Source organism: Eptesicus fuscus, chromosome 23 (assembly GCF_027574615.1).
Source record: "Eptesicus fuscus isolate TK198812 chromosome 23, DD_ASM_mEF_20220401, whole genome shotgun sequence".
Taxonomy (NCBI): Eukaryota; Metazoa; Chordata; class Mammalia; order Chiroptera; family Vespertilionidae; genus Eptesicus; species Eptesicus fuscus.
This window is the reverse complement of record NC_072495.1, coordinates 17,898,465-17,916,567: the sequence shown is the minus strand read 5'-3', so window position 1 is coordinate 17,916,567 and position 18,103 is coordinate 17,898,465. Positions and strand designations below refer to the sequence as shown.

Below are 18,103 nucleotides of genomic sequence, written 5' to 3'. Positions count from 1 at the left end.
CTGCAGAATTTGTGTGTATGTGTGTGTCCATGGTGACCAGGTCCAAATTTTGGGATTTCTCCAGTTTTTATCCTAGGACAGATTGAAATGTTAGTCTTTAATTCCTTTTTTTTTTTTTAAAGAAAAAGTGAAAATGGTATGATATTGACAAGTGAACAGGTCTTTCTAAACGAAATGCAGCGTTTTGGCCCCCGAACCCATACCTGGATCAACAAATCAGAAGGATCGGGAATAAGTTGGATAAGTAGGCATATTGGGCAGGGGAGCATAAATGTCTTTGACAGTAAGGGAAAGAGTAAAAGGGAAGACAGGCATGGAATGCTAAGCACACAACAGTAAGGGTGAGATAGAGGGTGGGCAGGAACAGTGAGGGCACAGTTGGGGTTGACTATAAATACAAGCAGTCTTGTCTCCTTTCAAAACCCTCTATCAGTGTGTTAGAACATTGTGTAATAATTGGTGTTCTTGAGAGCTTGTTTGGAGGTTCTAGCAGGGGAGCGCAGCTACTCGTGTACCCTTGACCGAAGACCGGTCCTCTCCTCTGGGGGGAAGGTCGTCCTCTTCGACCGAGCGCGCAGCTTCGGGAGGGACGCACATGGATCGGTGAGGGAGGAGGGGGACACCCGCCTAGCCAGCCAGATCAGCCGAATCAACCCTGGCGATCAATGGGTGACAGATGTCGCAGCCAGATCGCCCTCACATCCTAATTGGTGTTCTTGATAATTTTTGTGAGTCTACTCCAGTGATGGGCAACCTTTTGAGCTTGGTGTGTCAAACTTCGCCAAAAAACTGAGCATAACTCGGGTAGTGTTGTCACTTTGAGGAAAAAACTAACTCCAAGACTCTAGTCGCAAATGTTTCATCCTCAGGAGCAGCAAATGTTTCATCCTCGGCATGCGGCCGCGTGTCATCAGAAATGGCTACGCGTGTCAGTGCTGACTCGCGTGTCATACGTTCGCCTATGACACTGGTCTACTCTCACACTAAAAACAACAATGTGATTTTTTAAAGGTACTTTAAAAGTATTTGAAAAGATGCTTAATTTTAGAGGAGAGGTAAGTGGCTATCAGAGCACTACAGCCAGTTTTTCCCTAAGACGGGTGGGGAACGTCCGGCACTGCCAAGGCATTAGGGGCGAGTTAATTAAATGTTGGACCAAATAGAGCAGGCTGACTTTTAAGTTGATAATTTTGTATGGCCTGCAGCTGATGTTATAAATATCCAAATGGCCCTTGGCAGAAAAAAGAAAGGTTGTCCACCAAAACACAAATCAACTCAACTCCACAAGAGTGAAGGAAACAGAAGTCAAGACCCAGAGGATGTGAAAGTTGTGAAATCTTAGAGCAGTTGCTCTACACATTAAGTAGGAACCCCAAAGTTCTATACCAGTAGAACTAATCCTGCTCCACTTCCTCCAGGGGCTGTAGAAACAGTGTTGGCATTGGGCAGACTATAGGAGATAAAAAGCAAAAAGGGGGACGTGGCCACCACCAACACCTCTTGCACATTTGCATCTTTGTGAATATGGTTTAGGTAGTGCCCCCTAGGAACCGAACACAGGGAAGCTTCTCTGAAAAGGGACATACTCATCCTAACTTCAGCAAATCAGTCCCTTGCAAACCATTTTCAAGGGTGATAACTACCGTCAGAAACAACCAGGGCGCATAAGGAAACACGGCAGATAGAGAACCAACAGGAAAAAGCAGGCAGCAGAGATAAATTGGCATGGTTTTCATAAAGAGACATAAAACAAATATGCTTATTACTATGTTTAACAAAACAGGCAAGCTTGAACAATGATTGCAGAGAAGAGTAAACTAAAAAGTAATATAGCAGATTGGTGGGGGAGGACTTCTAGAAAAGAAAAAAAATGACCAAAATAAAAACTGGCAGCAGATTGGACTTAACAAAAAAGAGAATGGGTGAATCAGAAGATAAATTAAGAGAGACTGTATTAGAGTTCTCCAGAGAAACAGAACCGAGAGGACAGATACAGATACATAGGGATTTAGGAGGGATTCACTGACTGGTTATGGAGGATGAGAAGTCTCCCAGTTTGACCTCTGCTGGCTGGAGGCCCAGGTAAGCTGGCAGTGTAGTTCCAGTACAGACGCCAAGGCCTGAGAACCAGGAGAGCTGATGTCCAAGAGCAGGAGAAGATGGACATCCCATCTCAAGCAAAGAGCAGATTTTCCCTCCTTGACCCTTTTTTTCTGTTGGTCAGGGAATGGGATGATGACCCACCTGCGTTGGTGAGGATGATTTTTACTCAGTCTACAGATTCAAATGCTAATCTCTTCCAGAAACATCCTCACAGACACACCCAGAAATAATGTTTTACCAGCTCTCTGGGCATCCTTAGCCCAGTCACGTGGACATAAAAATTAACCATCACAGAGCAGTGGTAGAGACAGCAGTGCAGAAGGTAAGAATTATGGACAATACAAACGTAGGTTTGATAGGAGTCCTAGAAGGAGAAAAGAGAATGGCTGAGAATTTTCCAGAATTGATGAAAGATACCAGCAAATCCCAATAAGAATAATAAAAGAAACAAAGCTGGACACATTATAGAGACAATGGCGGGGGGGGGAGGGGAGGGGCGGCGCGGTGACAGTACCTTCAGAAGAATATCTGACTTTAGTAACATCAGAAGCCAAGGACTCTTACCTTGCTGTCCATATTCTTTTTTATTTTTAGGGAACTGTAACTTAGAAGTAGCTTTTCTTGCAGAAGGTTAATGCTAAACAATTAAAAAATAGATAGGTTATGAATATCATACAACAACTTTTAAATTTCACTTATCTGTGACAACATGGATAAGTCCACAATATTGAAGGAAACAAGACACAAGAATACATACAATGTGACTCAATTTATATAAGTTTACAATCAGACAACACTAACCTATATTATTTATGCTGAGAGTGACAGACTTTTCTTAAAGGGCACTGGTAGTATTTTTAGACTTAGCTGCCACATGGTCTCTATTGCAGCCTCGATGACCCCTCTCTGCCATTGTAGTGATGGGACATGGTAGATGGTGGCACATGGCTGTGTTCCTGCAAAAATGACCCCTCGTTTATTGGTACCTGTATTTGAGATGAAATTACTTTTAAAAGGAAGGAAATAGTAACCATTAAAGTCAGGATGTTGGTTGCCGCCTGGAAAGAAGGGCTTGCCAGGGAAGAGTAAATGGGGACTCCTAGGCTGCTGGCAGTGGTCTAGGGGGACTTGTGTGGAGACTGCACAGTGCTCACTTTGTAGCTAATTTTTAATTCTGTGTAAAAGTATGTACAGTAAGCCCTAACCGGTTTGGCTCAGTGGATAGAGCGGCAGCCTGCCTACTGAAAGGTCCCAGGTTCCATTCCAGTCAAGGGCATGTACCTTGGTTGCAGGCATATCCCCAGTAGGGGGCGTGCAGGAGGCAGCTGATCAGTGTTTCTCTCTCATCAATGTTTCTAACTATTCCTCTCCCTCTCTGTAAAAAAATCAATAAAATATATTTTTAAAAAGTATGTGTTCTTCTTAGACATAAATGACTGTAAAACATTTTTCAAGGAACTGTCTTTTAAAAAAAAGTATGTAGAGTAAGTTGTATGTCACAATAAAATTTTTTTAATGCCATTAAGTTTATATATTTTTTTAATTGATTTCAGAGAGAAAGATAGAAACATCAATGATGAGAGAGAATGATTGATCAGCTGCCTCCTACACGTCCCCCACTGTCCAAGCCACAATAAAATTTTAAAAATATAAAAATTGTTGCCCATTGAGTGTGGTTCAGTGGTTGAACTTCGACCCATGAACCAGAAGGTCATGGTTCGATTTCCAGTCAGGGCACATGCTCAGAGTGACTGGCTTGATCCCCAGTAGCGGGCGTGCAGGAAACAACTGATTGATGTTTCTCTCTCTCTCTCCCCCTCTCTCTCTCTCAATAAAATACTTAAAAAGTAAAATTGTCTGGTTCCTTAAGTGATTGTTAAAACATTTAATTTTGCGTAAATGTTTTTTTAGTTTACATTTGAATTGCTTTGTTTCTGACATATCAAAGAAATAGTCCTAAAAGGTTTTAAGTAATAAAAGGCTGTCTTACATGTGATTTCTTTTTAAATCACATCAACATTTAAAGTATTATAGAACACTTTTTATTAATTCAGGATATGCATGTACATTAGTCCAGTGGTCACCAACCTTTCGGACCTCATGGACCACCAAGGGTCCAGGGACCACAGGTCGGCGACCGCTGCATTAGTCTGTTTTTAAAGGCTTAAAGTTACAGCTTGCAATTAGTGTCTTGGCTTATTTACACTGCAGTATTGACACCTGTCTTTTATTTTCAGGTTCGGTAGATGAAGGTGTCACCGAAGGGTTACCTACCCTTCAAAGCACTTCCAGCACCAATGCTCACGCAGATGATGATGATCGGTTAGTACTAACATAGTAGGTTATTTTCTTTTAAGGACTGTGCTTGCAACTCTTAGGTTTAAGTCTTTTATCTGGGATTATATAATAAGTTTCAGAGTAACAAGGTAGCTTTATCACATCATAAATCAAACCACCTGTACAGCAGTTTTTTAGCATTTTTAAAACTGCCTGGTCCCATCTCTTTAAGTAGTATCTGTATCAGGGGTTGGCAAATTATGGACCAGAGGCCAGTTCCAGCCCACCAGCCTTTGCAAATCAGGTTTTATTGGAACACTAGTAGCCCTGTGCACGAATACGTGCGCCAGTAGCTTGCTGCCGCCCTCCTGTAGCTCCTCCCATCCCCCCTCATAGTTTGCTGCCCTGTCCCCTCCTGTAGCTCTCTGCCATCCGCTTGTAGCCAGTAACTCGCTGCCGCCCTCCTGTAGCTCTCCGCCTGCTGCCCCGCACCCTCCCCCCCCCCCGCATAGCTTGCTGCCCTGCCCCCTCCTGTAGCTCTCAGCTACCCGCTTATAGCTCGCTGCCCCACCCTCCTGCTGATCTGTGATCCGGTCGGTCATTACATGTCAAGGCATAACGACCATTTGCATATTACATCTTTATTATATAGGATAGCCACACTATTTATTTATACATTGTCTGTGGACAGCAGAGTTGAGTGATTGAAACAGATCATGTGGTGTGCAGAGCCAGAAATATTTACTGTCTAACCTGCTACAGAAAATATTTGTCAAACCCTCATCTACATACCCATTATTCCCAAGTTACCTTCAGATTGACCCTCCTTGCTCGATGCTTCCATATAGATGAGTAAAGGGGCATCTCAGACTTAACCGTGCCCAGGACAGAACTCAAGACTTCTAGCTCCCCTCAAACAGCTTCATCATTCCCCTAACTTCTCAAGCAGGATCTCCAGGAAGTATACTTGTTCTTCCCCTCACTCCCCATACTTCATCCTTAAACAAGTCCTCACATCTCTGCCTCTAAAACATCCCTTACGGGTCCACTTTCCCTCCATCTCTGCTACAGCCACCTGAGCCCAAGTCACCACCATCTTCTGCCTTGACTACTCTGATTTCATTCTGCCCCTACTCCAGTCATTCTCCATGTAGCTGCTGGAATGATCTTGTTTCCTATAGATTCACACTTAAAATCTAAATTCCTTGCTAATGCCTTTAAAGCCCCATATGATACAACTTCGGCCCAACCTCCTTTAGACCATTCTCCTTGCATAATACATCCTAGCCACATAGATCTCCTTTCAGTTCATGGGACATTCTATATTTGTTTCTGCTTTGGGACTTGTCAATTCTCAAGGGAGCGTTTTCTAGCCACCAGTGTAAAATAAAGCTGCACTTAGCACTATTGGTTCACCCTATTTTAATTCTCCATTCTGATCATTTTCTTGAGTATTGTCTGTCTTTGACCACTGAATTAATTCCTCATAGAGAGCCCAGGGCAGACTTAAATACTCTATGTGTTGAAAACTTGAAGCTTTCAAAGACTGCAAACAAGGTTTATTGTTCTTGAATAGCTAAACCTGGCATAGCAGGTTAGGTACCAGTCATTTGACTAAATAATGAAGGTGTAAACAAATGTAAATGTGCCTCGGTTCCTTAATTTCAAACATTAATGAGGTTGTCTGTTCTATACTAGATACTGTGGTAAGTGGTAGAGATACTAGAGATGAAATTGGCCTCAGAGGAATCAAACCAATTTGTGGGAAAGGAGAGAGGTTGAAAATAGGCAAAGTAAACATAATCTCTAGTGATCTGCAGAGGGTTCTATTGCTCTGTACAGGAAGGTAGCTAACCTAAGCCGCTGATAAATCAAAGAAGGCTTCCGGGAGGAGGAGGCAACTTGACCACATTTCATAAAATGACTAGGCGTTATCTAGGCAAAGACGGTAGACTAATAGAGGAAGTTCAGTGTACAAAAGCACAGCACTGAGAGAACTATTAGGAACAGCTTGGTATAGGGTGTGTTTGGGGACTATGATAAGACATGAGGCTGGAAAAGTACACAGAACTCAGATCATAAAGAGTGCCTTGCAAAGGGGTTTAGACTTTATTCTGAAGATAACTGAACTTTTGCAGGAGTTTAAATGGTGGCTGACTGAATCCGAGAAATCATTGTGAAACAGTGAGAAGGATAGATTAGAGGCCTGTGGGCTAAAGAGAGGGAGTTATTAATTCAGCCTTGTATTGATGAGGGCTAAATTAAAGCAGGAGTAGGAAGGAAAGAATTAGAAAGAATAAAGATTCTTGAGGTAAAAGTGTTTATGGTGTGTTCTGTGGCTGTACATCCTTGATTAAGATACTGGCCATTCTGGACAACATTTTCCATATTGCCGCAAAGGAAACTTTTCATCTACAGTGAAACTGTTTCCAAAAATCTTTAAGTGCTTTTTCTTTTGTTCACTTAAATGTTGTGCAGAAATGTTTATTCAACTTAAAAATCGGAGCCTGGTTGCCTTCTTTGGTCTGTTTTTTAGATTGGAAAATGTTCAGTATCCCTACCAACTCTACATTGCCCCTTCTACCAGCAGTACAGAACGGCCCAGCGCAAATGGTCCGGACAGACCTTTTCAGTGTCCAACTTGTGGGGTGCGATTCACCCGAATTCAGAACCTAAAACAGCACATGCTCATCCACTCAGGTAACGTCGCCTTCCCTACTGTGGCATGAATGAGTACTCTAAAACATTTTATTTTGGAATCCCAGTTTAAAATAGCAAACAGGTGGTTTTTAGTTAAAAAATGTATAGGTATCTCTGGGAAGTCAAATGAGAACAGATAAGCCCCGGTCTATTGTTGAAATAACGCACTGTCAGAAACTATTAGTATGTTTTCCCAGGCATAGCATTAGGGTTAAAGCTTAGCGCTGTGTGTGTGTGTGTGCATAGCATTAGGGTTAAAGCTTAGCACTGTGTGTGTGTGTGTGTGTGCATAGCATTAGGGTTAAAGCTTAGCGTAGTGTGTGTGTGTGTGTGTGTGTGTGTAACGTAAGTAAAAGATGCTGGGTGTGTTGGTGTGTTGGTGTGTGTATATATGTGAGGTATAGAAGCACAAATACAGATTGTAAAGCAAATGGCGTTAAAAGGGTGTAAGTGTTCTTTGTACTGTTTTCTCTGTAAGTTTGAAATTCTAAATAAAAAGTGATTTTTTTTTAATATTTAATAATTTAATTTTAATTCTGCAATCCTGAATTTCTCTGTGCCTTGTCTAGTTAGCTTTGTAGTCTTTTTTTACTGTGAAAGAGATTTTGGATAAATGATGTGTAAAACAGATTTGAAATTTAAGTTCAGTGATCACAGAAAGGCAGCAGAATTCTTAGAGGTGAAACACCGACCTCTGATAAGTCGGAAGTCTTGCTGTCATGTTCAGCTGTGCCATCTCATGTTACTCTTCTTTAGAAACATCTAACAGTCCTGTGACTAATACCAGTTTCCTGTGACTGTTAAATCAACAGATTATATTCTGAAGGTTTTTTAAATTTTTTTGCCAAGACTGTTGATAATGACCTATCACTATTACATTAAATACCTAAAACCCAAGTCATCAAATGGTAGTTCTATCATGATTGTTAATTATGTTCAGAAAAGTTAAATTTTTCTTCTACTCTTTTCTCTCAGAGATGAAGAATGAAGAGTAGGTACTAATCTTTTTCACATCTTTTTAATATAAAGCTCACTAATGAAATGAAACAAACATTACAGGGAATTTGGGTCATGTTTAAATACTGTAGATAAATTGTGTTTTGAAGCTTGTAAAATAGATGATTTTGAAGGGTTTTCAGATACCGATTTGAGTGTATATTACCTAGTTTACTCCACCCCTCTTGCCTTTGTGTGTGTTTTTTTTTAAGTAGCAACTTCAGATATTCTGTATCTTTCCTAAGATAATGAATTGCAATTCACTTTTGCTGGTGATTTTTGTATTTTCAAATCATCTATTGCTACAGAATGATAACTCAGAAATTTGTGAGGTTAATAAACTCAGTTAATTTGTTTTCAGATAATATTTTATTTTATTTTATTTTATTTTATTTTATAGGAATTAAACCATTTCAGTGTGACCGCTGTGGAAAAAAGTTCACCAGGGCTTACTCGCTAAAGATGCATCGCCTAAAGCATGAAGGTAAACGCTGTTTCCGGTGCCAGATATGTGGTGCCACTTTCACTTCCTTCGGGGAATATAAGCACCACATGAGGGTTTCCCGGCACATTATCCGCAAGCCTCGGATTTACGAGTGCAAAACATGTGGCGCCATGTTCACCAACTCTGGAAATTTAATCGTGCACCTGAGGAGTCTGAACCATGAAGCGTCAGAGCTAGCAAACTACTTCCAGAGCAGGTGAGGTGCACAGCGAGAACCCCAGGAAAACTGCTTTCTGACCTCTCTTCCTGCTTCTAGGGCAGCCTGCTCTGTCTTTATCAGGCTGCCAGGTAACCAGTCACGTTCCTTTTAAAATCCAATCCATACTCCAATCTGATCTGATAAAATTTTGCTAAATCTAAGTATAGACAATTAAAAATACTATTTTTGAAATTAGGAATCTTTTTCTATAGGAATAGGCTACTGATCTTCTTGGGGGGTTTTTTGTTTTTTAAGGTTTTAAATAACGTTTTTATTGATTTCAGAGAGGAAGGGAGAGGGAGGGAGGGAAACATCAATGATGAGTGAGTCATTGATCAGCTGTCTCCTGCATGCCTCCTACTGGGGATTGAGGCCACAACCTGGTGCCCCGACCTGGAATCACTGTGATCTCCTGGTTCATAGGTCAGTGCTCAACCACTGAGCAACATTGGCCGGGCTCCTCTTGTGTTTTTGGTGTGTTTTGTTTTATATATATATATTTATATATATACACATATACACACACACACACACACACACACACTTTTATATATATATACACATATACACACATACACACACACATATATATATGGTTAAAGTAATTCTATAGTGCAGGCGTCCTCAAACTACGGCCCGCGGGCCACATGCGGGTGTTTTTGCCGTTTTGTTTTTTTACTTCAAAGTAAGATATGTGCAGTGTGCATAGGAATTTGTTCATAGTTTTTTTTTAAACTATAGTCCGGCCCTCCCAACAGTCTGAGGGACAGTGAACTGGCCCCCTGTTTAAAAAGTTTGAGGACCCCTGCTATAGTGGACCTTATTGGAAACTTGCCATGTCAGATAATACCTAGTGATATTGGATTACTTCAGACTCTTTGGATGTTAATAAAATTCTTGAGCATTTCTCTTTTTTAGTTCTATATAAAGGAATATATAATAAGAAAAATTGCAGTAGCAATTATAATGGATATGATTATTTAGATCAAGTGGTTTTCCTTTTTTCCTTTTAGCTTAAAACTTCATGCTTTTAATATTAATAGTTTGTGATGGAATTGCCTTTCTGATTTATAGGGTATCTGAGGAAATCAGGTTCTAGCTTTGCCATAAACTGCTGTTGTGATGGAGTATAATATCACTTTCCCGATGAAGGGGCTCGCAAGTTAGAAAAGGATAAAATGTGGGCTAGAAAGGTGATTTCCAAGGTTCCCTCTAGATACAAAATTCTGTTGTCCATTTTTTAAAAAAATATATTTTTATTGATTTTTTCTTACAGAGGAAGGGAGAGGTACAGAGTTAGAAACATAGGTCAGCTGCCTCCTGCACACCCCCTACTGGGGATGTGCCCGCAACCAAGGTACATGCCCTTGACCGGAATCGAACCTGGGACCCTTCAGTCCGCAGGCCCATGCTCTATCCACTGAGCCACACCAGTTAGGGCTGTTGTCCATTTGTAATACATCTATAGGCATGCTCAGTTTCTTATAAAATGAATCTTAAATTTTAAACCACTTATTTTTAAATATTATTTCTCAAGAAATTCCAAATATTCCTACATAGATTTTCTCTTCAGACATTCACTTTGTTTAATGTAATTATTTCTAACTCTGAGCATCTGGTGGTCATATCATTGAACCTCGATTATACATGTCAGTAAACATTGGGACTAAAATAGTGTCCATTAACCACTCCTCTTCTGTATCTTTCCTACCCAGAGCCCCTCTGACACCTGAAGAGTTTTTAGAAAGTGTCATATGACATCTGAAAGTGCTGTACCTATGAGCAGATTTTAATTTTTTTATTAATACTGGACAACTCAATTATAACAAGTGTATGAGTTGACATTTTAGTATTATGAAGCAATCAAGATTTAAAACGTCTAAGATAAAACAAATAAGTCTTAACTACAAAAATACTTGTAGAAAATTTAATATTTAAAAGTATGAAATATAAGAAATTAAGGCCTTTTCTGATCTCACCACTCAGGAATAATATCTACTGTAGTTAAAATTTTGGTATATTTTACATTCAATAAATATTTATATCAATAGACTAAAGTACTTTCAATATTAGTAAATGAGTCTCTGAGGACTAAAATGTAACTAATCTCATAGCATTCTGATTCAAATGTAATTTATTAGTTTTTACATGCCAAATGTAACAGCAGGGCACACATAAGTTAGTTTTTTAGATTTCATATAAGGTCATTTATGTATAAGGATACTTATCTTCAGGAAGTAATAAAACTACCATTGATTTTTAGAGAGGAAGAGGGGGAGAGAGAAACAGCGATTTGTTGTTCCACTTATTTATGCATTCATTGGTTGATTCTTGTATGTGCACTGACTGTAGGTCGAACCCGCAACCTTGGTGTATCAAGACAATGCTCTGACCAACTGAGCTACCTGTCCAGGGTTTATATACCTTTTAATAAGTATATAGTCCAAGAAAGGTTAAGCATAATTTTATTCAAATGATCTTTGCTTAATAGAAACTGTTCTACATTAAACAAGAAAGGTGACATTAAATCTTATCTATTGGTGGTAGTGAGTTGATGTACTTTGGTTTTAATAGAGCGCTTAGGTTCATATTTAGGACAGTTTAAAAGTTAAATTCCTAATTTTTGTTGTTAATCCTCACCCGAGGATATTTTTAGAGAGATTGGAAGGGAGGGTGAGAAACAAACATCAATTGGTTGCTTCCCACACGCACTTCAAACAGGGCCCATTATCGAGCCTGCATCCGAGGTCCATGCCCTTGACCAGAATTGAACCCGGGCCCTTCAGTCCACAGGCTGATGCTCTATCCACTGAGCCAAACTGACTAGGACTAAAGTCTTAAATTTAATCTTCCTTTAAGAATTGGAGAGCCGAAACCAGTTTGGCTCAGTGGATAGAGTGTCAGCCTGTGTACTGAAAGGTCCCAGGTTCGATTCCGGTCAAGGGCATGTACATTGGTTGCGGCACGTCCCCAGTGGGGGGTGTGCAGGAGGCAGCTGATCGATGTTTCTCTCTCATCGATGTTTCTAGCTCTCTATCCCTCTCCCTTCCTCTCTGTAAAAAATCAATAATATATATTTTTTAAAAAAAATCGGAGAAATAAAACATCCTGATCTTGTTTTACAAATCAGGTCTTTTTATTGTGTCTTGTTTACTACAGGTTTGAGAATTAACTCTGTTTCATCCTTTGCCTCTTAGTGATTTCCTAGTACCGGACTACTTAAACCACGAGCAAGAAGAGGCCCTTGTTCAGTATGATCTTGGAGAACACAGTTTTGAAAGCAACTCCTCTGTTCAAATGCCTGTAATTTCACAGGTCTCCTCAACCCAGAATTGTGAAAGCACTTTTCCCTTGGGGTCTCTCGGCGGGCTGGCAGAAAAGGAGGAAGAAATGACAGAGCAGCCCAAGACCAGTGCTTGTGCCGAGGCCACCGGAGAGGACCCCCCAAAATCAGAGCTGTCTTCTATAACGATTGAGTAATTCCATGGTTTGACTTCATTTTGGTTTTTGGAAAGTGCCTGTGCTTGGTCTTGTACATTTAAATTTAATTTTATTTTTTTAAAAAGGTTTTGGGGAAGAATTTCCCGTTTTACTTTGTGAACCCTGCAGTTGATGTTTTATTTTTCATGACTGGGAGATTGCTTCTGTAAGTACACAATAACATGGTGTCGAAATATAATACAACTGTTGGACGTAAGGAGAACCGATGGACTTAAAACACCTAGTAGTTTCTCCTTGCATTGTTGTTAATAGGCTAACAACAGATCATTAGGTAACGAAGGAATCAGGTGAATGTTGACCTTCCTGAGATAAAGGGCACACCAGAAACCAACTACTAAAAGGAATTTGACAGATGGCCTGAATAGATGTTTACTCCTGTACACCAGACGTTGTACAGTATTTTGTAAAGCCTTTTGTTTTTGGAAGTATTTATGGTAAGCTATCTTAAAAATTGAGGTAAATTCTTTTTTCTTTTTTACTTCATAGAGGAAGCATCAGTGGTGAGAGAGAATCATCAGCTGCCTCCTGAATGACCCCCACTGGGGATGGAGCCTGCAACCTGGGCCTGTGCCCTGACCAGGAATCAAACTGTGACCTTCTGGTTTATAGGTCAACGCTCAACCGCTGAGCCCTGTTGCCTGGGCCTGGTTTTGCTTTTGTTTTTTTAGTTTTGTCCTTTCTGTTCTGATTTTTTGTGGTGAAAATTTGATATTGGGAATAGGCATTCCCTGAATCTTTATAGAATCAGTCCTCCAAATAATCTTACCTTTCTTCTACAAAAGAAGGCAAAAACCATGATTGAGAATAGTCCAGCTATGCATGAATGACCAGGAATGGAGAATGTAGTATGTAAATTCCAATTTCATAGGAGCTCTTTATACTACTTTTCTGGCTGAAGTTGTCTACCTGGTCTTTGAATGTTAATGTCTGACTAATTAGGTCACTGCCTAAATTAGTTTCCTCTTGCCCCACCCACAATACTTTCCTTGCATATGCGGTCATGATACTATATAAAGGAAAAATATTGGAGATATTCTATATTTTATATGTAGGTTTATGTATTGTTGGGGATGTTTTTGTGCTGTTTTAGACAAAATAAAAATTATGTTAAGACTACGTTCTTAACTCAGCTAAGATTGTTTACAAAAATTCCATATGGCAGTGATACGTTATCCTTGTCCCAAAATATTTTTAGACGTTGCCAAGTTTATTAAAATCAGTTAGTGTAGTTTTTACACAATGTAAGCAATAATGTAAAAGATGAGGATAGTCTATAGAATGATGGTCTGTGACTCAGAAATCTGGGGGGAAATAGTTGTGAAGACTAAAGAAAAACAGAATCTTAAATTAATGAATATCACCTTTTTGCTGCTAACTAATGAAACTTTCTGATTTATAGTTGAATTTATATGATACTCTAGGCTGGAGTATACTTTTCATCTAGTACCAGTTAAAGCATCACTTACCTTGATCCGGAATATTCATAAGTTTATGAACAAGGAACTTTGAGTAACTATGTATATACCCAAAGTTTAATAATTATGAGAGCACCTGATTAGATCAGAAAAAAGGGGAACAAAATACAGTTTCTTATTCAGCAAACAAGATCTGAATTTTGTCCAGGTGCTAGACCTTAATAATAAAATATATTTTTTAAGTTTTAGTGATTTGTTTCTCTCTTTTTTTTAATTTGCTAATTCTGTAATTTGCTTTATCCCCCCACAAATGTAAAGGAAGGAAAAGTAAACTCGTTGAAGTTTTTTAAGGCTAATTTTCTTTTAGTCTCTTTCCGTATTCTTCTGCCTTTAACCTGTTTCCAACTCCTAACCTCACTCGTGAATCTCGTCTTACCCCTTTGCTCTCAGATGTGTGCATATTACCTTCAGGAAAGGCAACCTGTGCAGGTTATGATGGGCTCACACTCATGCTTCTTCACTAATAGGGTTGAACTGCTTTCTGCAACAGCCCCTCGGTAACGGTCCTGCTGTGTCCCAGACGGAAAGGTCAGCGATTCTTATTTTCAGTGTCAGATACTTTGGAAACAGTTATGCCTGCCGGTAGGTAAATGTCACAGTTAGTTTTTTCATCTTACATGGACGAGACAAACAATAGGTAAAATTATGACCAGAAGTTGTTGCCCTCAGTTGTAGGTTATTTTTAAAGGAAAAGAAAGAAGTGGGGTTAAGTGAATGCGTTGGACTCTTGTTGGTAGAAGGTGTTTTACACACCTGCCTGAGAACTCTACGTGAACAGAGCTGGCACAGCCTGGGCAGCTGTCAGGTAGACTGTTCTCAGAATGTGGAATTACCACTGTTGGCTATTCTTCCCCAGATGGGAACTTTAGGTTTTCATTGGCAGTTAACAATTGCACAGATTTCCAATTTTTTGAAAAATTAGAGTATAATACTGTGAAAATGCATACTTACTTGTCTTCTTCCCAAATCTTAGCAATATGGTTAACTAACTAGAATTGAACATAAAACGATATAAACAAAGGCCTTCTCTCTCTCAGGGAGGCTCATGTTTTTCTTGACACACAGTTTAAGGATATTTAGCTTATCGATAGATCCCTTTCTAGGGATAATAGTACATAGTGGTAAGTTGATTTATTTAAAATTCATGCAAATGAGGGATGTTTGGACATGTAATTTTTACCAGAATATATGGAAAACATTGCAAACAGATGGAAGCCAGTTACGTTATCTCAGTCATTAGAAACTGTCAGTATAATTAAACATTAAAGAGTCCAGTTTAGAATACTTAAGCATAGCTATCTTTTTCTTAGGCCCAAGAGGGTAACTGATATTTAAAGGGCTTAAATTTTAGGATACAGAATAAATTGCCTTTTTGAAACCAAGTATTTTATACAAGAAAACACATTTATTTTCCATAAATAAGCTACCACATAGGTGGGATATAGTTTAGAAATGAGCAAAGATGTTTGTGGTGGCGCACTGGGCGCTGAGTTCCTGAAGTTGCTCTCCGTTTCTAACAGCGGACACTTGGAGCTGTCAGTGATTATACTAATTCAGAAACAGGTGAATATTGGCTTTTATTTAATATTTTTGGAATTTTAAGTTTTCTGTAAAGGGAAGCAAAAGGAGTTTGTCACCCACAAATACATTTAAGTGAATTTTTCTTAATTTGAATTTCAAGTCATCTTAATTTTTATTTCAAGTAATTAGTTATACATTTAGTTACATTGTCAGTTTTTAAAGTTCTTGATTTCAGTGAGACAAAGTGTACTAAAATGTTTAAATAGCCTCCTTCAGTCTTATATTTCAGCAACCACTCTGGCTTACAGTAATTTGGTTCCTTGTTAGGACATAAAGCCCTTTGGCTTTCAAAACAAAAAAGCTTCCATTTCGCTAAAGAATTTTACCAAAGTGGTGGACTAGCCAGCACATCTGATGTATTTATTATTGATAACACTGTTACCTTCAGACTACTGAGTCGGTCTCTCCTGATGGGGAAACAGTTCCCTGGGAGCCTTGGAAAGCTGTATTGCTCTTTCAGTATTTTATTTCTTATTTTTTATTCTTGTACTTACCTTAATCTGAATAGAGACCAGTTGTCTGGTTTAGTGGCTTTTATTTTGAAGACTCTCAGATCGTGTGTTCATCTCCCTCAGTTTTGTAGTCTCTGGCGGGGAGAGAACAAACATTACTGTGTGCTGATGGATACTGGAATAGTACATGGAGAGAAGTAGTACTTGATGAGTGAACAATCCTAAAATTGTAATATTTAACTGAAAAGAGTTTGAGATTTGAGGAATTGATGAAGAGAAGGAGAAACTTTCATGCAGCACTTAAGTATTTCCACTCATCCGGGAAAGGTGAAGTTGTACCTGAAATACACATACGTCCAAGTGAGGGATCATAGTTTTCTAGGTGTTAATATTAATTGGGGGGAGGCTTCAAAGTTTGCTTTGAAAGGACCCAAAGTTGCTAAAAGGTAGTGTGGTTTTTCCACTGTGAGTTATTGACATAAGATGCTTTTATAATATATTTATGTTTTGAAAGTTACTGAAAGAATATATAGAAGCTTGATTTTATTTTATTTTTTTATGAAGCAGTGAAACAAAATTGGGGGAATCTCCATTATAGTAAACACGTCTCTGAGACTAGTTATAGCTGAACATAGTCTTACAGGCTTTACATTAAAATCATCAAACTCCTAAGTAACTCCTTATTTTGCTTGGACCCAATTTTATCTTTGAGTTGTCTGACCATGTAGATAGTCCTCAGCAAGACAAATTTGCAAAAAGCAATAATGGTTCAGATTAAACAATGAAGTGAAATTGAACCAGCTTTCAGGCTCAACTAGGGAACGAACACTCTGGATATTTCATTTTTAGATAATAAGTATCTTGAGATTTAGTAATAGAAAGTTAAATCTGTCAGCTTATGGGAGAAGACTCTAGGTGACATCATAGGTGTACTTTTTTTTTTACTTCATAATAAACTATACAGTTAGATGGTTTCACTATATCATAGTGATTATATTTTTATGATAAAGTAATAGATCCATGCGCTTATGCCTTTACATATAGCCTCTGCGCGCTGGAAGGCGATGGCACAGGACTCTCAGTTGGCAGTATCTGAGCAATGAGCCTGTCTCAAAGTGTGAGTTAAGCAAGCTCCCTCTGCATAGGCCCCGGGCAGCTCCAACCAATGCCAGGGCCGCTGTTTACATGATCGTTTACAAAGAACGAAGAGTTCAGACCACTGATAGAAGACAAAAACCTATTTTAAAGTTTTTTAAACTCATTTTTGTAATCACTTTTCTTCCCCTAAGATTTTTAGGGAGAGAGCAAGGAAGAGGGATAGAGAGGAACCTTGATGAGAGAGAAGCATCATTGATTGGCTGTCTCCTGAATGCCCCCCCCCCCCCCCCCTGGGGATCAAGCCTGCAACCTGGGCTGTGCCCTGACTGGGAATCGAACCAGTGACCTCTTGGCTCCTGGGTTGACCCTCAACCGCTGAGTCACACCATTCTGGCTAAATAAATAAATTTTAGTTTGAAGTGCCTCTTTCTAAAATCAAATTTTTATTGCCTTTCTCTTCTCAATTGAATAATTTTTTCTGATTAGCTTAAAATGCTAATGTGATGATAAAATTGCTAATTGTGATGATTCATTGATAAAATTGCTGCCTGATGGCTTAAGGGACTATAACTTTTAAATTGTCTTTCTTTTCCCAAATGCCATCTAACCATATTCAGTTTTCATTATTCAGTTAAGTTTTTAAAAAATCTCACTGTAAATGAATGTTCAGGTCACCAAACACAGTCCATCCCCTGCTGAGGAGAAGCCCTCCTGCTCTCCAGGAGCCCTTGTCTCCCCACCCTTGTCCCCTGCGGATCAGTGGGGCTGGTCATTCAAAGACGGGGAGCATCCGGGCAGCTTCTGAGCGCTTTCTCTGAGGCACTGGGGTTGCAGGTGGCAGATGCCGAGAGGCCCTCATGCCGAGAGGAGTCCGGCGCGTGGTTGGAAGTTGCACTGCTCTTCGTCTCGCAGGTGCCTGCAGTGAGTGCCACCGGGTATTTATTTGGAAAGAGTCAGATCCTTAGACTTGATTCATTTCTTCCTTGTACAGAGTGATGGCTTCTGATGCCTAGGTTTCAAGGTATTTTCAATAAAGAACAGTCCTAAAAGGGTGGGATTTGGTTTCAATCCAAGTCACAGTAGTCGTTGATTTTTCTGTTGTTTTCCTGTGCTCCTGCATCAGTGGAGAGCGCTGCTTCTGTGTAAGGCACCCTGATGGCACCTTAGTCCGATCGGAGGATAGCGGATGGCTTCTTCGAGTCTCTGCTATCTTTTC

At 39.5% G+C, this 18,103-nt stretch overlaps 1 protein-coding gene across 3 annotated transcripts in view; it reads left to right on the top strand.

Moving 5' to 3' along the window:
• ZBTB44 (zinc finger and BTB domain containing 44) overlaps positions 1 to 13,944 on the top strand; it is a 46,542-nt gene extending 32,598 nt beyond the window's left edge. Inside the window, exons 3-6 of one of the 3 annotated variants that reach the window (XM_028146888.2) lie at positions 4,341 to 4,425; positions 6,968 to 7,080; positions 8,477 to 8,777; positions 11,978 to 13,944. In XM_028146888.2, the coding sequence (XP_028002689.1) occupies positions 4,341 to 4,425; positions 6,968 to 7,080; positions 8,477 to 8,777; positions 11,978 to 12,260 (782 nt within the window). In that variant the 3' untranslated portion in view covers positions 12,261 to 13,944. Of the gene's footprint in view, positions 1 to 4,340; positions 4,426 to 6,916; positions 7,081 to 8,476; positions 8,778 to 11,977 lie in introns of all 3 variants that reach the window. The other 2 variants (XM_008142534.3, XM_028146890.2) reach the window with 2 other exon arrangements.
• Positions 13,945 to 18,103: the final 4,159 nt, after the last annotated feature.